We start from the raw sequence: 27,335 nt of genomic DNA, 5'->3' as shown, positions 1-27,335 counted from the left end.
CAAAACTGATATTAAGGAAAACAGGTTTATTTGCTTCTAGCAACCAATCTGATTGATCCTTTCCTTTTTACAAAGGGGATCTGAAAACGAAAGGTAGAATCTGATTGGTTGCTATGGGCAAATAAGCCAGTTTTCCTTTATACCAGTTCTGATAAATCTCTCCCTATATTTTTTCCTGTCCATAGTCTTTTTGTTTCATGAATATTTTACTGTTTGCGCTATGGTCCCATGTGTGGGGTCATTATGGTATTTTCTAAGTGTATACTAATGTAGCTGGGAGACCAGCTTATGCTAATAAAACCTTTTTGAAACTAAAAGAATAACAGCAGACCGGGGTTTTAGGTTCAAGAGTAAGAAACCAAAGTAATGGGTGGATTACAGTACCTAGACAGATTAACAATATTCTAATTCATTTAGAGAGGTTGTCCGAGTTCTGCATGTATTACAGACACTTCACACACCTATTGGTGTCTTCTTGACTTCCGTTGAAGTCCTCACTCTGTCTATGGCCTAGGCAATATATGAACATCATCACTGACGTCACACACATTGCTGGCTGGAAGTCTCCACACAGAGGCAGCACTGGATGAGCCGCCAGCACTAGGCTTGATGGTCTTGGTTGGAAACAAGTGGAGGAAACAAACCTGGAAGTGACATCGAGAATGATAAGATGATTATTTGGCGCACATTATCATGGGATTTTAGGTAGGTTTGCGGATTTCCAAAAATTGGGCAAGGATACTAGAAAACCCCAAGGGAGTCTGGACAAAATAGTATTACATAGTTGCTGTATTTCATTGCAGAGATGGGTAATTGACCATTTATTCTTATTGTTACGGTATATTTGGAGTTAGGATGAGGACAATTAGCTACCTGCTCATAAGGGTTATTTTGCCTTCCTTTGGATGAACACTGCAGGTTTTTAGGAGACTGAGCATATGGGAAAAAAAAACATATAAAGAATAGATTGCTGAGTGACATTGTGCTTTATTTTGTTGAGTAAAGATAGAAAACACAAAGCAATTAAAAATAGCGTAAAAAAGCGTGGCAGTTTCATGGTAACCCATTCCCTGATTTATTATAAAACAGATTATTAATATTGCAGTCTTCAATCAATAACATTATACACTGTAAAATTGCAAGTCATTTAATAAATAGCAACTGAACATATACTGAAAAAACGAGTAGCAGAACAGCATATGAAGTTCTGGTAAAACTTGTGTACATCCTATTTGTTTTGTTTTTGACCTATTAGAATAATTAACAAAATCAGTGGATCGTCCAATATGGACAAGAGTGATATGCTAGCCCTATCTAAAGCAATAGTACTCATCGTACTGATGGTTGGAATCACTGCTTAGTGGTTGATAGTCATCACCGTTCCGTTGTTCATCATTGTACTGTTCAAAATCTGGGGTACAGTGTCCAGGGACAATGTCTGCCAGTGTATCCAAGTAACTACCCACTGATATTTCATCCATCCCATCACTATAGCCATGTAAACTGGTGTAGCTTCCTTGTAATGAACTCTCACGACTCTCGAGTAAACTGCAAAGGCTCCCGCTCAGGCTGCTTCCTTGGCTGGCGACGATGTCCTTCTCCTCCATCATATACTTGATAGACTCAATGCTTTCATTGATAATGAGCAACTGTCTCATCAACTTCACATCAGTAGCACGTAGGTAGATCTGTTAACACAAGTAATAAAAGAAAGGAAGACTAAAATATTGTATTTCCATGTACAAAGACACACTACAACACAAATGCACAAAGACTATGCAGTTACTGTAATACATTCAAATACAGTGTCTAGCAATTTACTGTAAATTGTGTGAACACACTTGGATCAATAACAGATAAACCATATAAAGGGGCCAAGGCCTCTAGATTGGAAAGACTGCTCAAATAGTAACTGGAGCATCTGCATATTCCACAAATGTGGTCCTGACATACAGAGGTCCCAGCACTAGGACTCCCAGCCTATTATTGGGAGAAAGAAACATTCATATATTACAAAAAAGCTGAAAACAGACCACGTTTCTCTCCTCAACCAGACATGCCTAATGTGGAAGGCGACTGTTGGCAATAAAACCCAGCCTCAGTGTTTTTTAATCTATAGCTGGCCAAACATGTTACATAAAGGATAACCCAACAGTCACTCCAAATCTGCTTTTGGGGGAAACAAGAATTAGCAATGTTTGAACATGCCTGGTCCCTCCCAGAGTTGTGTGGATGAAGGTTATCACCTTCCTACTGAGATAAACATGCATGATGGGCTGATTCGAAAGTGCATGTTTATAGGGGGAGAGGGTAAAGGCAGATAACTTGTAGGTCATGTGTAAGACTAGCATCAGGGTTGAACATCTATTTATTGCAAAGGAAGTTGAGAGGTAAACTAAAATGATAAGATATATTAGCTTTTCCTCCACAATTATCTAAAAAGCCCCAGTCACTGTCATCCAGAGTGATATACTACACAACTTATATTACACAGCAGCATTTTCTATATCCAGAAGACTCCCAGCTGTTTTTTTTTATTTAGGAAAATGGATAGCAGTTCCCCGATTGATGTAGATACAGTATATCCACTTCTCCTTTGAAAGGTTTCTTATACATAAGTACATTTTACTTTGTCATATACTTATATGTGTTGAATGCTTGATATTTATACATATTGATATTATACAGTATTCATACCCATTGAACTTCCATATTTTTTCACGTTACACCCACAAACTCAAATGTACAGTATTTTATTAGGGAGAGAGAAAAGAAAATGATACATGTTTTAAAAAAATTTAATAAATAAAAATCTGAAAAAAGTGTGGTGTGTCTTTGTATTCAGCCCCCCTGTACTTTGGTACTCCTAAATAAAATCCAGTGTGACCAATTGCCTTCAGAAGTAACCTAAATAGTACAAAGAGTCCACTTGTGTGTAATTTATTCTCATTTCCCAATATAACTACTGCTGTTCTGTGAAGGCCTGAGAGGTTTGTTAGAGAACATTAGTGATTAAACAGCATCATGAAAACCAAGAAACACAACAGACAGGTCAGGGATAAAGTTGTGAACAAATGTAAAGTGGGTTAGGTTCTAAAAAAATATCCCAAGTTATTAGTCGTGTACGCCACAAATCTGGCTTTTATGGAATAGTGGCAAGAAGAAAGGCATTTTTGAAAGCAAGCCATAAGAAGTCTCATTTGCACTTTGCCACAAGCCATGTAGAGGACACAGCAAACATGTGGAAGAAGGTGCTCTGGACAGATAAGACCAAAGTTTTTATCTAAATGCACATCACCATGAACACACCATCCCACCGTGAAACATGGTGGTGGCAGCATCATCCTATAGGGATGCTTTTCTTCAGCAGGGACAGGGAAGCTGGTCAGAGTTGATGTGAAGATGGATGGAGCTAAATACAGGGCAATCCTGGAGGAAAACCTGGTAGAGGCTGCAAAAGACTTGAGACTGGCACGGAGGTTCACAGATAAGAAGTCTGTCTGCTCCTCAGATGACAGAAAGGACAAAAAATCCACAGGCTAGTAGAGCATCTCAGCGATGTACACAAAAAATTATTCCATATTGTTAATAATGACCAATTGAAAAAATGATTTTTAGCTCAAAATAGGTATAATGCAAAAATAAAATAATTGCCCCTAAAAGGTGTACATAGCCTTCAATCCCATTGAGAATCTGTGGCAAGACTTGAAAATTGCTGTTCACATACGCTCTCCATCCAATCTGAATGAGCTTCAGCTATTTTGTAAAGAAGAATGGTGTGGCGAAAGCCACTTCGCCACGGTGTTTTGGAGGGGGCTGTTTGCCCGCCTCCTGCCCCTGGATTACGGCCCTTTAAGATACTTTTACTAACTTTTAAACCCCTGAACCTATTCAAGTGAATTTTGGATAGGTTTGTCCCTAAGTTATACTGGTTAAATTTATATAAGTTATATGTATGTACAATGTAAACTCACAAAGTTGTAACAATTTATTATAATAAGTGTAACTTGTCAGCTTGGGAGGAATATGCTGGGTGTGTTTCTATTGTGCCCATTTAAACACACAATGGGACAATGGCACAATAGAAACACACCCAGCATATTCCTCCCAAACTGACAAGTTACACTTATTATAAATTGTTACAACTTTGTGAGTTTACATTGTACATACATATAACTTATATAAATTTAACCAGTATAACTTAGGGACAAACCTATCCAAAATTCACTTGAATAGGTTCAGGGGTTTAAAAGTTAGTAAGAGTATCTTAAAGGGCCGTAATCCAGGGGCAGGAGGCGGGCAAACAGCCCCCTCCAAAACACCGTGGCGAAGTGGCTTTCGCCACAGTGCCATTGTGTGTTTAAATGGTGATGTCTGTCCTGTTGTCTACACATGTGTATTGGTGATTTCCCTTTGTCCTGAGAGATAATTGGATTGCTCCTCGGTTGTCTCCGGGACAGAGAGGAGGAAACCATGATGCATTGTGGGGATATGTTGTATCTGTCCTGTGTCGCAGTCTCCCTTCTGGTCCTCTGGGGGCGTGAACGATTGGTTGCTGTACTTACATTGTATGTGTTGTAAATTACTGATTGGTTGTATTTCAAACCCCTGTGGGCAGTACTATGTTTGTGGTTTATGAATAAAAGAGGCTGTACGTGAAGTACAGTAAGTTCTGCTTGACCTCAAAACGAAGTGCCGTCTCGTTATTGGGGGAATTGGATTGTGTGCTGATTGCCAGGAGTGTAAGCCGATTGTATGGTTTTCCTGTTCCGCGGTTTCCAGTGTTCGTGTAGTTTGCAGTTCGGCAGACTGGTGCTTGCAGTAGCTGCCTGTGCATGGAAAGGAGGATATCGTCTGAACGGAGTTGTGTGCTGAACGGTCCGTTACAAATGGGCAAAAATGTTAGCCTCTAGATGTGCAAAGCTGGTAGAGACATACCCCAAAAAACTTGCAGCTGTAATTGCAGCGAAAGGTGGCTATAAAGTATTGACTCAGGTGGGCTGATTACAAGTGCACGCCACGCTTTCCAGATTTTTATTTATTAAAAATTTTGATATCATTTTCATTTCACTTCACACATACTTGCTACTTTGTGTTGGCCTATCACATAAAATCCCATTAAAATACATTTAAGTTTGTGGGTGTAACGTGAAAAAATATGGAAGCGTTCAAGGTGTATGAATACTTTTTCAAGGAACGGTATATATGTGATATGACTTCCTTTTGGAGTTACTATGATCTGGTAAACCAGCCAATCATTAATTAGAGAGCTATATTAAGAAAAAACTAATTTTCAATGCTTTTATCATTAAGGCTGCATATGAAATACAGGCAGACATTATTAAAGCAGCAGGCACTGGGAATTACAGCATTCGTCTCTTCATTTCCAAATACCCTACAGGTCTCTCACCACTTTGAGAGGAGCCATTACGAATATCGTAATTCGACTCATTTTAAAATGTGCAGGAAGTAGAAACTATTTATTTCCCAGAGTGCTTCTCAATGCACCCAGATGACTATTTTTATGCTCTTTGTAACACTTATTAAAATCAACCCGATGCATATTCATATCTTATCTGACAAAGTGACCTATATACACTAGATATGTACTATGATGCTTTGCAAAATTGGAAACTAAAATTCTTCTCCTACAGCCCATTTCAAGGGGCAGACTTTATACGATCATCAGAAAAATGATTTAACATGGACAAGAAAAGCTGTAAAATTTGCGACTTTTTATGCAGTAAAAGGCACGTATAAACAATGGTAAATGTTTCACCCACAGTAAGTAATGGCAGTGGTGTCTGATGCCCTCCCTACTGGAATATCATATCTATGGTAGACTTGGGGCTAGTAGACTGGCTGACATTGATTACATGATCTGATACCTTGAGCCCACTTGTGACAAAAGAGGTTAGTTTTAGCTATGTTATACAGTACTTTCCCCACCCTGTGGCACTCTATGTATATCTTTCCAATTTCTTAAAGTGTAACTGTCGGATTATTTGTAATAGTGTAGGGACAGGGTTGTTAAATACTTTTGTAATACACTTTATTAGGGGAAAGTGGTGTCTCTTCGTACTAGAATTCAGGGTATAAAGAGTCTTCTTAGAAAAGCTGTAACTGAGCGTCACCCCGGATCCTTGCGTGGCTGCTGCATCTCCCCGTCACATTGATCAAAAAATCCGGTGTCGGGGGGAGCAGCCAATGGCAGGCCATGACGGGGACGAACCTCCATAGCGTCACCCACGATGCCGTGCAAGGATCCGGAGTGAAGCGAGTGTTGGAGAGCGGGTAAGCATAATTTATACATGGGGCCTGGGCATTGGGGGGGGAAGGGGTCATTAACAGAGTTGGTTAACCCCTTTAAGTCTATTCACAATATGTCCTATAATTAAATTAAACAATAACAATCCCAAAACTGATGTCATGTTCGGGTGTGGGAGGGAAACACCACACTGAACATAGGAGGGAAAGGGGTGAGGGAATAAGGCCTGGAAACTAGGGAAAGGAGATGGACACCTCCTAGTTACACCCTAATTAAAGTCCTGACTAACTACTAGTATGAACAGACCCCAGAGGTAGGTGAGTTAATACACAGGTATACCTAATGTCCTAACTCACCCTATAGGACCCTGGTACTAATGTCAGGACTGAGACAACCTGTTCCTCCAAAAGGAAGGACGAACAGAAGTCTCCCTCAGGCCTTAATATAAATGACAGGGAAATGCAACAAACAAAATTACCCAAACAAAATACAAAAGGGAAAGAAAACACCTAACTTCAAGTGGCTATGGCAGGACCAGGAACTCAGCCCAAATCCACACACCAGCAATCCACAACTGAAACTGAAGCTATAAACCGCACAGCATTGTGGGAGAAGCAACAATAAATAAGGAAGGTTAAATGACCACATAGCAACACCTGAGGCAAGGGGTATGGCCATTACCAGAAACAACACAGACGCCTACTGATCCACAAGGAAAACCTCAAACCACGTGTTGCCAGTCTCACCGATCTCCTGCCACCTGTCGCAGGAACGTCCGTGACAACTGAACTTTAGGGTAACACTTCTAACAGCGGTTCATCATATAAACTATTGGCCACAACTATATAGTCTTCGAGCTATTTCAGTATAATAATTTCAAACTAAACTTTCTAAACTGATATTAAGGGGGTATTCCCATCACAGACAATGGGGGCATTGTCTGATACAACGAGAACAGAGCAGGGAGAGCTGTGGCTGGAGGATCCCGGATTTCCCAGAGTCCGTTCACCACCAAGAAGAGAATGGGAGCGCACCGCGCACGCACGGCCCCTGCACCTATTCATTTCTATGGGGCAGACAGAAATAGCCGAACCAGCGCTCGGCTATTTTCGGCGGCCCCATAGAAATGAATGGAGGGCGACTGTGCATGCGCAGTGTGCCCTCCGTTTATTTCCCAGCTCCGTTCTCATTGTAGGTGCGGGTCCCAGAGGTGGGACCCGCACCTATCAGACAATGGGGGCATATCCTAGGGATATGTCCCCATTGTCTGTGATGGGAATACCACTTTAAAGGTGTTATCCGAGCTACAGATATTTATTACCTATCCTCAGATACTGATGACTTATCCTCAGGATAAATTATCAATAGGACATTGGAGGGGGTCTGACTCCAGACACCCTATCTATCAGCTCATGTGCGCGCTGCCTCCTCTTCAATGTTTACCTGCATGCCATTTCACTTGTAGTGGCGGTGCAGTGTCATTACAGTTGTCTGTCCCATTCAAGTAAATGGGAGAGGTACCCCCTGCCTATCCTGAAGATAGGTCAGCATTATCTGTAGTCTGGACAACCTTTAATTTAACCTTTTAATTTACATAGAGGCATCTATGAAGGATAGAGGTAAAGAAGTTTTTTTTAAATGTATGAATGATCCCAGAAGTCCTTTGTGTGAATGGAGAAGTAAAGCACATGCACATCCATTCACACGAGGAACTTGTGATTGGTGGGGTTCCCAGGGGTCAGACCTCCAGTGATCATACACTTATCACCTATCTGTGGATACATGACAAATGTTGCTAATAGGAAAGCTCCATTAAAGATTTAGCAAAATACTATGGGGGGAGTGGGAATGTATTAAGTGGGCACGGTTATGTATGGTAATTATCTTCATGCCAGATTTATCATTGTAAGGCCTCATGCACACGACCATTCCGCTTTTTGCGGCCCGCAAATTGTGGATCCGCAAAACACGGAAGCCACCCGTGTGTCTTCCGCAATTTGCGGAACGGAACGGGCGGCCCATTGTAGAAATGCCTATTCTTGTCCGCAAAACGGACAAGAATAGGACATGCTATATTTTTTTTGTGGGGCTACAGAACAGAGCAACGGATGTGGACAGAGCAACGGATGTGGACATTGAAGTGAATGGGTCCGCACCCGAGCCGCAAAAACTGCGGCTCGGATGCGGAGCAGAACAATGGTCGTGTGCATGAGGCCTAAATGCGGCCCCATGTCCACGGTTGCTATTTTGTCCAAGTTTCTACCGCCCAGAGGCCCCAGAATACAAAATATGTTTGACAACCTCTATCCTATCTGGTTATCATTGTAGTATTTTCCATGACATGTTTCTGTATGCAGTCCCTCCAATGCATTTTCTATCTTTCCCACAAAAAGCTAGATGACTCTCTGGGACCATAATGGTCTTTTTTTCAGTCCACTTATGCCTGTCATTAGGGAGCCTATAAATAATATAAATAGGGGGGCACAGAAATAGCTGAACTTAGCTTTCTAAGCACTCTTGGATGGAAGTGCTATCGTACTATGCTCACTATTCTAAGATATCTGCTAAGCCATACGTCATTTTCATAAAAAATATGAACAGAAGGGAAACACTGCCAAATATTTTGCTTCTCCTGCGCACTAGGAACTAAACTTAGGCTTGCAGTTAGTATCCAAGGATTACAAACAAAATACTGTTCCATCACTGATGCCAAATGGATCACTAAGAATACACTTTAAATCACTAGTTCAGAAGGGGCCTGAGAGCAACATGCGCTTCCAAAGACACTGGACAGGGCACACTGACATATACAGAATAACTGTTGGTTTTGCAAAACTTTAAAGATGGTGAAAAAAAAAAAATCTCTACTATTGTTTGTCAGACAGATTGATTCTCATAATCTACAGAGCAAAGCACTGGTATTTTCAGTACAAACAATCAAATCCCAGCATCAGACAGTATTGTCCTGTACCAGGAAGCGTGCTCGAGCACAAGAAATCCCAGACCTCTGACTGACACGTGTTGCTGGTGTTTTTCGGAGTGATTTGAGGTTATTTTGGGCGTATCTGAAGACATTGCTTATAAAGAGTATTTTTCTACGGTGTACAGTTATGTCTGGCTGTAAGCTTGTTATTGGACTCATTCTTCGAGTAATCGGACATGGACAATGTTGCCTTTATCTTTGTTTTCATTTTTCATGTCACTGAACTAAAGAGGTGACCGGTCTCTGGTCTGCGGACTCTTAATACATGGCTGCACATTCATAAGGAAAGTCACACACATTCCTGTGTATACTGAATACTTCATTTCTTACACTATACCGTAGTTGTTTGTTTAAGGCTACTTTCACACTAGCGTTGTTTGAATCCGGCGTTCAATTCCGACACCGGAACTGCCCGCCGGATCTGGAAAAACGTGTGAAAACAGATTACATTTGAATCCTGATCAGGATTTTGATTACAATGAAAAAATGCATTGGAAAAAACGGATCCGCCATTTATGGACTTTAACTTTTTTTTCACATTTTTCGGGTTTAACATGCAAAAGCCGGATCCGGTTTGACGGAACACACGGCACTGGATCCGGCGTTAATGCAAGTCAATGGGAAAAAGACCGGATCCGGCGTTCAGTCAAAGTGTTCCGGATTCTTGGTCGGAGGTAAAAATACAACATGCTACGGTTTTCTGAAAAAGCCTGATCAGTCAAAAAGACTGAACTGAAGACATCCTGATGCATCCTGAATGGATTTCTCTCCATTCAGAATGCATTAGGATAAAACTGATCAGTTCTTTTCCGGATTTGAGCCCCTAGGACGGAACTCAGCGCCGGAAAAGAAAAACGCTAGTGTGAAAGTACCCTTAGCAAACAGACGTGAGAGTCTTGTTTCTGGCATTTTCTTCTAACCAACAAGTCGTCTGCCGTAACCCCGTATCTACTTTATTTTTGAACATTATCTTCTGAGCTGAAACACTATTTGGTAGAGTGGACCAACATATAAAGTCTCCAAGGAAAGGATTTATCCTGATCCCATAGCTATGTTTTGGACACACTTTATGGCACGTTACTGGCCTCTTCTGATGGACAGCCGGCAGTTTTGATAGGATATGCAACTGCACTACAAGGAGCGACTGCCAACAAAAGCCCTTCATTCATGCAGCATAACAGCCATCTGTGCTAGAAACAGAATGAACAGATTGGTAAGAAAGGAGATGCCACTGAGAGGAGACACACACCCTTAGCTGCAGCAGAAAGGACACACCCCATGAGCTGCCAGCTTGAAATAAATCTAGCGGAGCAATGAATGGGGAGCTCTGGATCCATGTGAGGTACAGGGCTGGTTCTAGCTTTGTTAGAAAGAAACCATCATGTACTATATAATGTCCAATTTTCATTTTTTAATATTACTCATGGGATAACCCCTTTAAAGCAGTAGAGAAAGGGTTATGTTATGCCCAGTGCCAATTGATATAGTTTGTTGTAGCAGTGCACAATGGTTTGCAGCTTTATCCTCTGCATTTAATCGCTTGAGTATATTATTTCTGATTTTGGAAACAGCTTCATATTTGAAGATCCAGCAACTGCTTGAGCCACATATCGGCTTGCAATCAGAATCGTATTAAAAGGCACAAACCAGGAATAAAAAGGGGAACGTCTCAATTAACCAGCGCTCAAAAAACCCATATATTCCCCTCTCCTGTCAGCTGCGTCATCTTTGTATATTATTGGTAGGCCATGTTAGTAATTGTGGCCTATGGAGCTGTGTGCGTCAGGTCTTTTCCTAGATAGTGTTTGTCATGTCCAAGCACTTCATTACTGATGACAATGATGGATAGGTTCATACTAGGGGTGCACCGAAATGAAAATTCTGGTCCGAAACCGAAAATTCAGGATGCCCTTGACCGAAAACCGAAACCGAAACTGCCTTTTTGCCCAAATACTTTTAAAATACTTTTTTTTTAATGATTTTATTAATAATTATTTTTCATGAATGAAATTCATCTGTGGGTGGCGCTGTTATGGAGAGGGTAATCTGTGGGTGGCGCTGTTATGGAGAGGGGGATCTGTGGGTGGCTCTGTTATGGAGAGGGGGATCTGTGGGTGGCGCTATGGAGAGGGGGATCTGTGGGTGGCGCTGTTATGGAGAGGGGGATATGTGGGTGGCACTGTTATGGAGAGGGGGATCTGTGGGTGGCGCTGTTATGGAGAGGGGGATCTGTGGGTGGCGCTGTTATGGAGAGGGGGATCTGTGGGTGGCGCTGTTATGGAGAGGGGGATCTGTGGGTGGCGCTGTTTTGGAGAGGGGGATCTGTGCACTGTTATGGAAAGGGGATATGTGCACTGTTATGGGCATAACAGTGCACAGATCCCTTTCCCCATAACAGTGCACAGATCCCTTTCCCCATAACAGTGCACAGATCCCCCCTCCTCATAGCAGTGCCATAAACCGATCCCCCTACCCATAACAGCCCCGGCCCTGCTGCTCACAGCAGACTAATCACTCACTGCATCTTTATTTTACCTTTACAATCGTGACGCTCCGGTAACAACTCTGCAGGCAGAGCGGAGGGCGGCGTAACGTCACTTACTCACGTGACGCACCTGCTCCGCCCACTTTATGAATGAAGGAGGCGGAGCAGGCGCGTCACGTGAGTAAGTGACGTTACGCCGGCCTCCGCTCTGCCTGCAGAGTTGTTAGTTACTGGAGCGTCACGATTGTAAGGTAAAATAAAGATGCAGTGACAAAGTAAACCGCCCGCCCGCAGATGGTGGGTGACAAATCCCACACCCCATATTTTCGGCCGATATGTAACAATATCGGCCGAAGTGGATTAGGTGCATTTTCGGCCAATATTTTCGGCCGATATTTTCGGCTGCCGGAATTTCGGTGCACCCCTAGTTCATACTACTTTCGCACACCGTTTTACCGCGTTTGCTTGCCGCACGCAGTGGGAAAGCTCACAGCACATACAGGGAGTGCAGAATTATTAGGCAAGTTGTATTTTTGAGGATTAATTTTATTATTGAACAACAACCATGTTCTCAATGAACCCAAAAAACTCATTAATATCAAAGCTGAATATTTTTGGAAGTAGTTTTTAGTTTGTTTTTAGTTTTAGCTATTTTAGGGGGATATCTGTGTGTGCAGGTGATTATTACTGTGCATAATTATTAGGCAACTTAACAAAAAACAAATATATACCCATTTCAATTATTTATTTTTACCAGTGAAACCAATATAACATCTCAACATTCACAAATATACATTTCTGACATTCAAAAACAAAACAAAAACAAATCAGTGACCAATATAGCCACCTTTCTTTGCAAGGACACTCAAAAGCCTGCCATCCATGGATTCTGTCAGTGTTTTGATCTGTTCACCATCAACATTGCGTGCAGCAGCAACCACAGCCTCCCAGACACTGTTCAGAGAGGTGTACTGTTTTCCCTCATTGTAAATCTCACATTTGATGATGGACCACAGGTTCTCAATGGGGTTCAGATCAGGTGAACAAGGAGGCCATGTCATTAGATTTTCTTCTTTTATACCCTTTCTTGCCAGCCACGCTGTGGAGTACTTGGACGCATGTGATGGAGCATTGTCCTGCATGAAAATCATGTTTTTCTTGAAGGATGCAGACTTCTTCCTGTACCACTGCTTGAAGAAGGTGTCTTCCAGAAACTGGCAGTAGGACTGGGAGTTGAGCTTGACTCCATCCTCAACCCGAAAAGGCCCCACAAGCTCATCTTTGATGATACCAGCCCAAACCAGTACTCCACCTCCACCTTGCTGGCGTCTGAGTCGGACTGGAGCTCTCTGCCCTTTACCAATCCAGCCACGGGCCCATCCATCTGGCCCATCAAGACTCACTCTCATTTCATCAGTCCATAAAACCTTAGAAAAATCAGTCTTGAGATATTTCTTGGCCCAGTCTTGACGTTTCAGCTTGTGTGTCTTGTTCAGTGGTGGTCGTCTTTCAGCCTTTCTTACCTTGGCCATGTCTCTGAGTATTGCACACCTTGTGCTTTTGGGCACTCCAGTGATGTTGCAGCTCTGAAATATGGCCAAACTGGTGGCAAGTGGCATCTTGGCAGCTGCACGCTTGACTTTTCTCAGTTCATGGGCAGTTATTTTGCGCCTTGGTTTTTCCACACGCTTCTTGCGACCCTGTTGACTATTTTGAATGAAACGATTGATTGTTCGATGATCACGCTTCAGAAGCTTTGCAATTTTAAGAGTGCTGCATCCCTCTGCAAGATATCTCACTATTTTTGACTTTTCTGAGCCTGTCAAGTCCTTCTTTTGACCCATTTTGCCAAAGGAAAGGAAGTTGCCTAATAATTATGCACACCTGATATAGGGTGTTGATGTCATTAGACCACACCCCTTCTCATTACAGAGATGCACATCACCTAATATGCTTAATTGGTAGTAGGCTTTCGAGCCTATACAGCTTGGAGTAAGACAACATGCATAAAGAGGATGATGTGGTCAAAATACTCATTTGCCTAATAATTATGCACGCAGTGTACGTTAGATGTGTCTCCATTCACCGACAGAGGCCAAAAGAGTTGATGATTCTAAACAGAGGCACCCAGAAAAAATAGTTTTTTTCTTTATCAAAGGAGTGTATGGTCCTACTGACGTACCATATGTACCTCTGACAGTCTGCAATACCAGTGTGAAAAGAGCCTAACAATACAGAGCAGTAGTGGAAATAGGATCCTTTCTGGGATCGACCTTAAGAGTCTGCCTTGTCTGCTGATAGGCTCCTTGAAGAACATAGGGGATCTGATTTCCCAACGCCTTGGCTGCCTTCACTTCAAAAAGGGAGCATCTTCTGTAATAAAAGTATATTAGGTAATTGCAATATGGGAAGACTAATTATAATGATTAAAACTACAGTGATGTTATAAGACTGCAGCTTATCCACGGGGAGTTACCACCACCGCGGCAGCTCTTCAGAAGAAGGGCCTTGTCAGTGAATATCAAGCTGTTAGAAGCCGACTGCAAAGAAATGGAGTACTAAATATCAACCACTGAAGGGGGTGGGAAGCCGTTTAATCATGGTGGCTGTCAGAAGAAATATCACTCCAGCTTAGAAAGAATATTATCTGTTACTAAGATTGTGTGATTTATTCATTAAAGGGGTAGTGTCACTTCAGCAAATAGCATTTATCATGTAGAGAAAGTTAATACAAGGCACTTATTAGGGACGTAGCTAAAGGCTCATGGGCCCTGGTGCAAGAGTTTAGCTTGGGCCCCCCTTCCCTCAGTGCTTTGTGGCCAGGAAGCACATAGACTTTGTGCTGCCTGAGGCAAAATTGAAACAGCACCCCCGCCCATGCCAAATTCTTGACTCCAGCCAGGGGTGTATCTTGACCAGCATGCACTTTCTATAATACTGGTGTTTTCTTATGTGGCACAAGGGACTTTGTGTCCCCTCAGGCTCCTGGGCCCAGTAGTGACTGCTACCTCTGCACCCCCTATAGCAGGGATGGCCAACCTGAGGCTCTCCAGCTGTTGCAAAACTACAACTCCCATCATGCCCAGACTGCCAACAGCTATCAGCTTACAGCAGGGCATTGTGGGAGTTGTAGTTTTACAACAGCTGGAGAGCCACAGGTTGGCCATGCCTGCCCTATAGCTACGTCCTTGACACTTACTAATGTATTGTGATTATCCATATTGCTTCCTTTGCTGGCAGGATTCATTTTTCCATTACATTATACACTGCTCATTTCCATGATTAAGACCACCCTGCAATCCATCAGTGGTGGTCGTGTAAGAGGCACAGGTCAGGTCAGATGGCAGACAGACAAATAGATTATAGCTTCTTCACAGGATCTAGCAGACTAGAAAGACCAGAAAGAACCTGTTGCTCAGGCCAGGAATGTGACACACAATACAGAAAATATAGAAGGGCTGATTGGGACGTAGAAACCATGGAGGATTAACTCTTGCAGTGCTGCAGAAGGAGGAGAGATACAAAGCACAATGGCCCTAATTCACACACAGGAAGCCAGCAACTGTACGCATGGAACATCAGTGGCCATGAATCGCCATTGTAACAGGTGACCCATGTATGGCAAGCACTATATATAGCAGTTACACTTTTTAAAAGTTTTATTCCCATTTAAACTTAATTCTCTGCGTTTGTAGGACGTCCATATACTGTATAGCTTTTCTAACTTTTTCTGAGGACAAATTCATACATTTCTTACAAATTATTAAGTGGCTAACAGTGTTTTCTAATTATTAGATGTATAGTGCATTGTATTTTTAGCTACAGGAATTTAGAAAATTTCAGAAAATGTATTCTAATAAAAATACTTTGTTAGAAGCGGTCTGATTACTTTTATGATGGTAAGAAAAAGCCACCATCTCACCATTTTACTGCAGACTTATTATACTAAATTATTGGCCATTTATGAAGAGTTGGAATGTGATAAAATACAGGACTCCACAGCCCTGCTTATAAAGACAGCTCATCTAATGGGAGCCTGGAGGTGGGTGGTGTAATGTACATGATGAGTTTAAATGAACATTAAGCACAAAATATACACAAACCAAAATAAACTAGCAATCTTATTTTAGTTCTGCTCCAATTAAATATTCTATATAAAAATATACACTGTAAATGCTTCTACAGTACATATAACCCTGGAGGCAGGCGTTCTTTCTGCTTGTTTCTAAAGCTGGCCACTTCCGTTACCTGTGTCAGTTAATGGCTATACATCCTGGCTCCCTTCCACCAAGTGTGCATGTATATTCCAAGGGGGAGGGAAGCAAGCTGTTGCCAGATACCATACAGGTGGCTTACCCACTCTGAACAATCAAAAGGGATTGTTTACCTCTGAGGGCTCACCTAAAGAATTATTAGGAACACCATACTAATACGGTGTTGGACCCCCTTTTGCCTTCAGAACTGCCTTAATTCTACGTGGCATTGATTCCACAAGTTGCTGATAGCATTCTTTAGAAATGTTGGCCCATATTGATAGGATAGCATCTTGCAGTTGATGGACATTTGAGGGATGCACATCCAGGGCACGAAGCTCCCTTTCCACCACATCCCAAAGATGCTCTATTGGGTTGAGATCTGGTGACTGTGGGGGCCATTTTAGTACAGTGAACTCATTGTCATGTTCAAGAAACCAATTTGAAATGATTCGAGCTTTGTGACATGGTGCATTATCCTGCTGGAAGTAGCCATCAGAGGATGGGTACATGGTGGTCATGAAGGGATGGACATGGTCAGAAACAATGCTCAGGTAGCCCGTGGCATTTTAACGATGCCCAATTGGCACTAAGGGGCCTAAAGTGTGCCCAGAAAACATCCCCCACACCATTACACCACCACCACCAGCCTGCACAGTGGTAACAAGGCATGATGGATACATGTTCTCATTCTGTTTACGCCAAATTCGGACTCTATCATTTGAATGTCTCAACAGAAATCGAGACTCATCAGACCAGGCAACATTTTTCCAGTCTTCAACAGTCCAATTTTGGTGAGCTCGTGCAAATTGTAGCCTCTTTTTCCTATTTGTAGTGGAGATGAGTGGTACCCGGTTCTGCTGTTGTAGCCCATCCGCCTCAAGGTTGTGCGTGTTGTGGCTTCACAAATGCTTTGCTGCATACCTCGGTTGTAACGAGTGGTTATTTCAGTCAACATTGCTCTTCTATCAGCTTGAATCAGTCGGCCCATTCTCCTCTGACCTCTAGCATCAACAAGGCATTTTCGCCCACAGGACTGCCGCATACTGGATGTTTTTCCCTTTTCACACCATTCTTTGTAAACCCTAGAAATGGTTGTGCGTGAAAATCCCAGTAACTGAGCAGATTGTGAAATACTCAGACCGGCCCGTCTGGCACCAACAACCATGCCACGCTCAAAATTGCTTAAATCACCTTTCTTTCCCATTCTGACATTCAGTTTGGAGTTCAGGAGATTGTCTTGACCAGGAACACCCCCCTAAATGCATTGAAGCAACTGCCATGTGATTGCTTGACTAGATAATTGCATTAATGAGAAATAGAACAGGTGTTCCTAATAATTCTTTAGGTGAGTGTATATGTAAAAATGAGATTCTGTCTGTCTGGATGTCTATCTGTTCTTTATGCGCGACCAAACGACTGGACCGATCTTCACCAAATTTGGCACACAGGTATATCAGGTGTCCGGGAAAGTTTTAGACTGGGTCTCAGCTCTCTAGGATGTACCGTTCCTGAAATATTCCCAAAAAATGACCTGCATTAGCCAACACAAGCCTGCAAGTCTTTCGCTTCACATGCCAACTGCTATACACACGGTCACATGTCCCTTATCAGCCAATAGAAGCTCGCAGGTCCTACTCCAGGTTTCCATAACAACTGATCACAGGTTTTAGCAGTTTGCAGGTGCTTAAATATTCAGTCATATGACGTGTCAGGATTAGATACACAGCTCAGCAGACAGTATCACACAACATAAGATTAGATACACAGCTCAGCAGACAGTATCACACAGGATAAGATTAGATACACAGCTCAGCAGACAGTATTAAACAGGATAGGATTAGATACATAGCTCAGCAGACAGTATCACACATGTCGCAGTGCGACACCATAGTCTATAATTATAAAAATTGTTGAGAGAAAATGCTGCGCGACACATGTCGCCGTGTAGCCCTGGCATTAATGGGGCATTGAGCTGTGGAGGTCAATGTTAAAGTGGCGGACACTGTGGAGGTCACTGTTAAGAGGGCAGGGGCCACTATTAAAGGGGCAACTGCTGTGGAGGTCACTGTTACGGCAGCAGGGTAATTTATTACAATACGAACTTGTAATGGTTTTATATTTTGTGTATGTTCTGTCCTTGATCATATACATGTACAAAGTCGAAGCCTTTTTGAACTGGGAATGCTCTGATAAGTTTGGAAAGTTGCTGAAGGGCCTCTTGAAGCCTGACCAGTGATATGCAAGCCAATGAACAAGATAATGGGAAGAACTAGAGCTAACACCAAGAGGTTATTGTTCAGCTGTTGAAAGGATTTCTCTTCGTAACAACATGTCTGTAATTATCCAGATATTACGTTAGTCCAAGAGCATGTTACCATAGCCTGGGAAGAATGTAACCTGAAAGCATAACACTGAATATCATTGCAAACTGAGGCATGAAAATATCGGTGCTATCAAAACAAGAGCTGGTCTTAACATTGTGGATAGAAGTCATCTAGTTTCACTGCAGAACCACAATAAAGCTGCCATTTTCCACAAAGGGATATATTAAAAAGACAAACATACCTCTAGGACAGTGAGTAATACAATAAAACAAGACAAACAAGTAATCAAAGTATAACCCATGAAGAATGTGATGGAAGGGGGATATTATAGAATGGGGCATACAGTTTTCTTAGGCCAAGTAAAAGACACATAAAAATAAATCCAAGCTTACTATGCTTTTTGATGTCAAGCTCTAACAAGGTGTAAACGAGCCATTATTTCAAATGAACAAAGAAGCACATATGTCAGAACATGAAAGCTATGACTTGATTCCTCAGCGTCTGTCCTTTTATATGTCCTGTACATGCTTCTAATTTCTGGGCAACTTTGGAAACTAGTTTACATGGAAACAAACTGTGCACATATGTAACCTATGTAGACAAAACAACTCTTCTCATCATTGTAAAGTTGGCCATACATGGTGCAATAGTTTAACCTGGGATGATGGTGAGGTCATGAATTGTAGTGTGTATGGGAAGCTACATTATATGGACAAAAGTATTGTGTATAGGTGTATAAAATCCAGCACCTAGCTATGCAGTCTGCCTTTACATCTGTGAAAGAATAGCTTATTCTAAAGAACTCACTGAATTCCAGCATGGTACTATAGCAGGATGCCCCAAGTGTAAGGCTAGTTTCACATTTGCTTTTGCCGATCCAGCAGGCTGTTCAGGCTGGGAGCAGCCTGCCAGATCCGACATTGCTAGATGCTACCGGAATGCCATCTGACCCCATTAATTATGATAGGGTATGGTGGTGATCCAGGCGCGATCCAGCAAATATGCAGAGAATTGGCCGGACAAATATCGCTGCAAGCAGTGTGAAACAAACCTTCATGAAATGTCTTCCCTTCTAGATATTCCACGACCAACTGTGAGTGCTATTATTACAAAGTAGACGCATTTAGGCCTCTTTCACACGGGCGTCATGGATTTGGGACAGATAGGATGCGTCACGGGAAATTGCGTGATTTTTCCGTGCGAGTGCAAAACATTTTAATGCGTTTTGCACGTGTGTGAGAAAAATCGGCATGTTTGGTACCCAAACCCGAACTTCTTCACAGAAGTTTGGGTTTGGGTTAGATGTTGTGTAGATTTTATTATTTTCCCTTATAACATGGTTATAAGGGAAAATAGTAGCATCCTTAATTCAGAATGCTAAGTATAATAGTGATGGAGCGGTTAAAAATAAATAAAAAATAATTTAACTCACCTTAATCCACTTGTTCGCGCAGCCCGGCTTCTCTTCTTTCTTCTTCTTTGAGGAAAAGGAACTGTGGTGACGTCACAGCGCTCATCACATGGTCCGTCACATGATCCATCACCATGGTAATGGATCACGTGATGGACCATGTGATGTGCGCAGTGACATCACCAAAGGTCCTTTTCTCCCAGCTCATCAAAGAAGAAGAAAGAAGAGAAGCTGGGCTGCGCGAACAAGTTGATTAAGGTGAGTTAAATTATTTTTTATTTATTTTTTACCCCTCCCTCCCTATTTTACTTAGCATTCTGAATTAAGAATGCTATTATTTTCACTTATATCCATGTTATAAGGGAAAATAATAATGATCAGGTCCCCATCCCGATCGTCTCCTAGCAACCATGCGTGAAAATCGCACCACATCCGCACTTGCTTGCGGATGCTTGCGATTTTCACACAGCCCCATTCACTTCTATGGGGCCTGCGTTGCGTGCAAAACGCACAAAATAGAGCATGCTGCGATTTTCACGCAACACACAAGTGATGTGTGAAAATCACCGCTCATGTGCACAGCCCCATAGAAATGAATGGGTCCGGATTACTAATTGTGCTGCATTTTATTCACCATGATCAACCCTACCAGGCAATATGCCAAGTTTAATAGGGCTGATCATAGCGATAGGTGCTCCTTAACCCTTTGCCTGCCAAGAAAGTATCTCATATGCCCTTGCAGGGTGGCACTTCAGTAGCCAAGAACGTGTCTCATACGAACTTTGCTACTGACGGCTGTATCTCAGGCTGTGTAGAGGCTAGAGATACCAGCCAGGGTTTACTTTAAAGCTATCCACTTACACCTCATAGAAATGGGTCCCAGTGAGAACTGCACATGACTCCTGACCCAATTTCTAAAGGCTATAGTTCCCACAGTACGGCAGCAAGCGTACACTGTCAGCTTTAAAACAAGACAGTCTGTAGCTGCTGTCCAGCAGCATTGCGTGTAGACATGTGTGGTATCCATGAACTCCTCACATCTTACAGCTTTTTGCAGACTATATTTTATCAGAAGAACTCTGCTAGAGTACGCATTTTAGTTGCAAATTTGAGTTTTCATCCAATATTTTATATACCCATTGTTTGCAGCAAAGTTGTGTATTAATTATTAGGTTATAATTTTCTCGCAAAGTATACAGTACAGACCAAAAGTTTGGACACACCTTCTCATTCAAAGAGTTTTCTTTATTTTCATGACTATGAAGGCATCAAAACTATGAATTAACACATATGGAATTATATACATAACAAACAAGTGTGAAACAACTGAAAATATGTCATATTCTAGGTTCTTCAAAGTAGCCACCTTTTGCTTTGATTACTGCTTTGCACACTCTTGGCATTCTCTTGATGAGCTTCAAGAGGTAATCCCCTGAAATGGTCTTCCAACAGTCTTGAAGGAGTTCCCAGAGATGCTTAGCACTTGTTGGCCCTTTCACCTTCACTCTGCGGTCCAGCTCACCACAAACCATCTCGATTGGGTTCAGGTCCGGTGACTGTGGAGGCCAGGTCATCTGGCGCAGCACCCCATCACTCTCCTTCATGGTCAAATAGCTGCTTTTTTCTTGCCATAATACAAATTCTAACAGTCTATTCAGTAGGACTATCAGCTGTGTATCCACCTGACTTCTCCTCAACGCCACTGATGGTCCCAACCCCATTTATAAGGCAAGAAATCCCACTTATTAAACCTGACAGGGCACACCTCTGAAGTGAAAAATATTTCAGGGGACTACCTCTTGAAGCTCATCAAGAGAATGCCAAGAGTGTGCAAAGCAGTAATCAAAGCAAAAGGTGGCTACTTTGAAGAACCTAGAATATGACATATTTTCAGTTGTTTCACACTTGTTTGTTATGTATATAATTCCACATGTGTTAATTCATAGTTTTGATGCCTTCAGTGTGAATCTACAATTTTCATAGTCATGAAAATAAAGAAAACTCTTTGAATGAGAAGGTGTGTCTAAACTTTTGGTCTGTACTGTATATTTTGTTAATATGGTAGTAGTTTGTCGAGTAGATGACTTCCAAATATTGCAATACCCCTGTTTCTTGTCGATGTACGCATTGTGGTATATGTGAGCTTTGGAAACATCAATATATTATTTTTATATTGTTTTTATGCATTCTTTAAAATAATTCCTGTTTGCCCAGTGACATGATGTATTGAGGACATGTAACCACTGTGGCCATTCATTGTCTGCAGCGTTATGTGACCCGTGTCAGGCAATAAGTTGACCCGGAGAAACTGCAGAAAGGCAGGGAAGTAAACGAGCCGGACCCAGCGTCCGGTGCCGCGGGGAGGTGGTCTGAGCGAAAGGCCCCCATAGTGAACAACCCCTTTAAAGTGTAACTATAGCTTCAGGCAATTTTTCAGAATAGGCTGTCATGTATGTACATGAGGAATAACACAATGTGGTATTTTAAGCAGTTTCCTCCTCTGTAATTTCTGAATGGTCTTTGAGCTGGGACGTAGAGATGAGCTGTCTGCCCATTCACAGGGCATGGAGAAACAGGAGAACCTACTCCCTAGCTCTCACAGCACGCCCTCAGACGCGGCAGCAGCAAGGAGGACATTATACAACACAACTAAGCAGTTTATATATAAATCCAGCAGTAAATTAGGACAGTAATTAATTTACAAACCAGCAGCAGTTCCGCTGTAAGTCTCTTTGACTGTCTCCAACAGCCGTCTCCCTTCTCCTACTCCACCCTCCCTTGACTTCTATGTAATCTGGTCCTTCAGTGAGCATACATGCAGTTTTCACTGGAGACAGATCCTGCCAACCTGTGCTTCAACAACTAGGGGGCGCCTCACAGGTTGACACGCACTGATCTACAGCAGATTCTAATAGTGTACAACACTGCAAGTGCTATGAGACTAGTGTGAAAGGGAGACCGTCACTTCTCCTGCCTTCCAGTATAAATTAAAGACATAGTTGTACGGCTACCACTAGAGGGAGCTCAGTGAAAATAACGTTTTACAGCTGTTACTGAGTTTAATGGTAGCTTTAAGAATTCGTATGCACAGAGCTTACGCTAGTGGTTGCTATAGACAGCCTGTTTAATCATGTATGGGGGAGTCTGGTGTAAATATTGGGATCAGATCAAAAAAAATCCTCCACTTAATAAACAAAACTGTACATTCAGCAGAACTCTCACTTGAGGGGAGGGTGGGTTATTTTGCTACGGAGCCTTATGCTATGGAGATATCTGTGTATGCCCCTAGCATATGTCAGGAAGTATCCCACATGCCCAATCCTTTATTGCCTCAGGAGCCAGGCACTGACAGAGGTGTCTGACAGCTGCTTATTCCTCTTTCCCCATTGAAATACAGTAAACGTGCATTGGGGTGAAGGGTGGGGGTCTGGAAGTGACAGCTGTTAGCTGGACAAGTGGCAGTTACCTCATGAATGGTTTTCATAAGTTAGATCCTAAATGACCTAAGCAACAAGGTCAGTAAAACCAAGATGTACGTACCGTATATACTATTTACCCTATTAATGTAATATCTGCCACTCATGTTTATATTACAAGTTAATACTACTGAAATGTGACGGTTGATTGGCTATACGATGTACTACAATGTAGTATTAGCACAGTTAGGAGAACTCTTACACACTTAGGATTTGGGTCTCATTTGTTAGCCCTATTGCTGCATGGTTCAGATTGTGCAGTAGGACTGAACTCTCACCTGAATAATAAGGGTTAAAGAAAAGTCTTTACCAGTGCCTGGAATGTGACATTCGCTGCAGTAACCCTGATGTGAAGTTAATCAAACTGTTCCATGTTTGCTTAAACAGAACCCGTTCCAGGATCAGCATTTAACTGTTGAGTGCTGCAGAGCTGTAACCTGGGCTGTGCCATCTGATAACCTGCCCCTGACGCAGTAACTAACTGCCTTCTGAGAGAGCACCCAATCCAAATTCTGCAGTGTACCACAGTGATGTCTTTTTACCCTACGTCAGACAAGTATCTACACAAGTGGCGTAACTAGAACTGACTGACCCCACAGCAGATCTTGGAAAGTCTGATTGCTGGTCAAATGACACTGCTGAGGATCAGAAGGGAGGGGATAACTCACAAATACAGTCTCTGGTAAGAAGATTGCCTCCACAGCAAGTTTACATCATGTACCTTTCTAACTTTCTTTCTGTGGGAGTGCTACTTTAATACACACACTGACAAAAATAAATAAATAACACTCCCAAATAGAAATGTCGGATTGCAGCAAAACTCGGCACGCAGTTATGTCTCAGGGAAATATATAAATGATTACAGATGTGGTCTGACTAAACACTGGATCTTGCCACAAGAGGGCGTAAAAAGTACCTCCCCACTGCCCTATAAAAAGGCTCTCAGAGGCTACTTTTTGGTAGAGTACCTCTGCTAGACATGCCTCTACAATACACTCAAAGTCATTTTGCAAAGTTGACAGACTTTGAGAGAGAGCACATCACTGGACTCAGAGAAGCAGGATGGCCACTATAGTGCCGGGAGGCTCGCTGTTTGCTGCACGCACGCCATCAGAGGCGTGCAGCGTTATAGTCAGCAATTAGATCAAGTGTGCTGGCATGATTGCTGTGCACCCACCATCAGGGTCGCCGTGTACAGTGTTGGCCAGACACTTAGATCAATGCTCTTGATGAATTACCGACAGAAGTCGGAAGGGAAACGCGTCGAGCATTAGCACTGCAGTATAGATTTGATACATGCAGGCTGACTCTCTTCCCCTTACTGAGCCCCAATAGGGAATACTCCTCCTACATATTGGTCCTATACAACAATAGGGTACGCACTGTCTATAGGGACTGCAGCCCTGAGGGACTAGTGCAGATATACTCCTAGGACTGTAATAGGAGTGTTCTTTGCTTTTCATACTCCTACACACATAAGGAGTTCTTGTGGTAGGGTCAATTTAGGAACCAGCATATTATTGGTCTGAATCAGTTCCAGTTTACCCTATCAGCCTATATTTGTGGAGATAACTTTTTAATAAAATGAAATAAAGTGTTTTTAACGTACTTTATTTAGGCAGTAAACAGTATTCACCTAGTACGTCCATATACTGTATTATCATACAAAAGTTAACCCGCCATCTAGGCCATTCTAACCTAGCCGTTATGAGGTGTTGAGAGCAGTGGTTACATGAGGCTCTGGATGACACAGACCCCCAGTAAAGAGGATCGCTTGATCAGCTAACAAGCAGGAGCAGCTCCCACAGTTTTGTTGTCTACCATCCAGACACAGGTGGCACTTTCATTATACACGTCTCTGCTTGGACCATTTCCAGGTGCTTAGCAGAAGGACATTTGGTGTCACACTGCCATTGACAGCTAGCCCCCATCACATTCTTTTGCAGTGGTGTAGTGGATGGGAAACTTGGACTGCTCTCGTAAGGAACCATATCGCCTTTAGCAACAAACCCAGGTTCTGTTTGGCCTCCCACAATGGTTGTGTTCGAGTGTGTGTTGACTCTCATGGCAGGGCTTCCACCTGGCATTTTTTACCCGAATAATGCTCACACACAGCAAAGGTTTCCCAGGAATGTCTCTACCAGATTGCAAGACTTCCTTGTCTTGCCTGGTTTTCAGATTTATCACCGATCATTTTTTGAGACAAGCTGGGAGTGTGCAGGATCTATAGGTCCAGTTGTGGGCAAATGTGCCTCAGGATACCACACAGAACCTCCCTCCATGTCCAACCGTATCTCATCTTTTACCAAGGCTAGAGGTGGCCCACCAGGGTACTAGAGCCTCCTTTCAGTTGGACAGTTTTCCCCAATGTATGTATGTAATCACTTACAAATATCATCATTACATTCACACACATAAAGTTTCATTTGATTCCAACAACTCCTTCTCAGTGCGTTATACAATATTTCTGTTTAGATTGTAAGCTCTTACGGGCAGGGACCGCTCTCCTTTTGCATCAGTGTATTTGTCATTTTACTTGTTTGCTGCTTCCCCTATTGTAAAGTGCTCCGGAATATGTTGGCGATACATAAGTATACAACTGCAGGGGGAATATGATACAGCTGTATTACAGCAGTGTGCCTTGCCGTCAGGTGTATACGGAAAATGCGTGCTCCCTTCACATTGATTATTGTCAGACTACTTGTTCCTTTTTTATGGGGGGTTATTGCCAAGAAACCTGTTTACTTATATGTTGTCAGTGAGAATATCTGCTCAGTGTGCACTGGTGCGGACATGACAGGTTTATTTTAAAGTAATCATTTCCAGTGGGACAATCTCTACACAATGAAATGTAAACCAGAATACTGAACGTAATGACCGAGCCAGTAACTTTGCTGATTACAAGGACCCAGTGCGGGCATCTGAAATAACTTGATTTGGGCAATAATCAGTCCACATGGCCTGTATATGAAACTGCGGTCAGTTCTGCGCTTCCTCTAATTCCTACAAGATGCAGGCATGTTTGGGTTGTAAATCACAGTCATAGCAGGATGAAATTATTATATTCTGTATATGCTATCAGCTACAAACAAACACATCTGTCATCACTGTCTCTCTTGAGATGAGGAACATGTAAGTACTTACCTGCCAGCAGTGATGGCCAGTTCGCCGTGTTCGCCCGCGAACACATGCGGGCTGCCATCTTAACTCACAAGTCCGGCGATGCACAGGTAAGCCCTTACCTGTGCCTGTGCCGTGAGCCGGTCTGAAACAAATGCGGTCACCGGGAGCAGGCAGTTCCGAGAACAGCCGCCGGGGGCCATTATCAGGCTGTTCTCGGAACTGCCTGCTCCCGGTGACCGCATTTGTTTCAGACCAGCTCTCGGCACAGGTAAGGACTTACCTGTGCATCGCCGGACTTGTGAATAAAGATGGCAGCCCGCATGTGTTCAATAAAGAAAATCAAAAAACTCCAGCGAAATGCGTTGATATTGTCTTTATTTTAGTGCAGCAAAGTTACACTTCGTGTGACGTTTCGGCTGAAATAGCCTTTATCAAACATCAGCCGCTCTGGAAGCAAGAACCAGGGGATGCTGCGCTGTGAATAGGAATGGCGTGAAGATGCACGCAATGGAAAGGAGCGCGGGCGAACACGGCGAACTGGCCATCACCGCCTGCCAGATCCCACACTGCAGCTCCGGTTCTCCCTGCCGGGCTCTATTTACCCTGCAGAAGCGCTGATGTCTTGATGACAACACGTGACCGCTGCAGCCAATCACTGGCCTCAGCAGTGCACCCGACAAGGCCAATGATTAGCTGCAGCAGTCACATGTAGACATGACATCACTGCTGCAGTTGGGTAAATAGAGCCCAGCGGGGACAAACGGAGTGGCGGTGTGGGATCTGGCAGATCAATTATTTTATGCCAGATCCTGGGGGGAAGGTTGTCTGGTTTCCTCCTGAAACTGAACAACTTTAAAGGGGTTTTCCAAGAGTTTCTTAGGACCCCCGCCAATCAGCTGTTTCAGAGAGCACCAGTGAACGCAGCAGCGCTGCAGCCGTCTCTCTGCTCTCCAAGCACAGAATCGTACATGGTATAGCAGATATGCTTGGTATCGCAGCTCAGCCACAT

At 42.8% G+C, this 27,335-nt stretch overlaps 1 protein-coding gene across 1 annotated transcript in view; it reads right to left on the bottom strand.

Moving 5' to 3' along the window:
* Positions 1-974: 974 nt before the first annotated feature.
* Positions 975-27,335, bottom strand: part of LURAP1L (leucine rich adaptor protein 1 like) — a 37,318-nt gene continuing 10,957 nt past the window's right edge. Inside the window, exon 2 of the mRNA XM_040417152.1 lies at positions 975-1,688. Within this exon, the coding sequence (XP_040273086.1) occupies positions 1,311-1,688 (378 nt within the window). The 3' untranslated portion in view covers positions 975-1,310. The remainder of the gene's footprint in view (positions 1,689-27,335) is intronic.

This window comes from Bufo bufo, chromosome 2 (genome assembly GCF_905171765.1).
Source record: "Bufo bufo chromosome 2, aBufBuf1.1, whole genome shotgun sequence".
In the NCBI taxonomy this organism is placed as follows: domain Eukaryota; kingdom Metazoa; phylum Chordata; class Amphibia; order Anura; family Bufonidae; genus Bufo; species Bufo bufo.
This window is presented reverse-complemented; position numbering and strand designations above follow the sequence as displayed.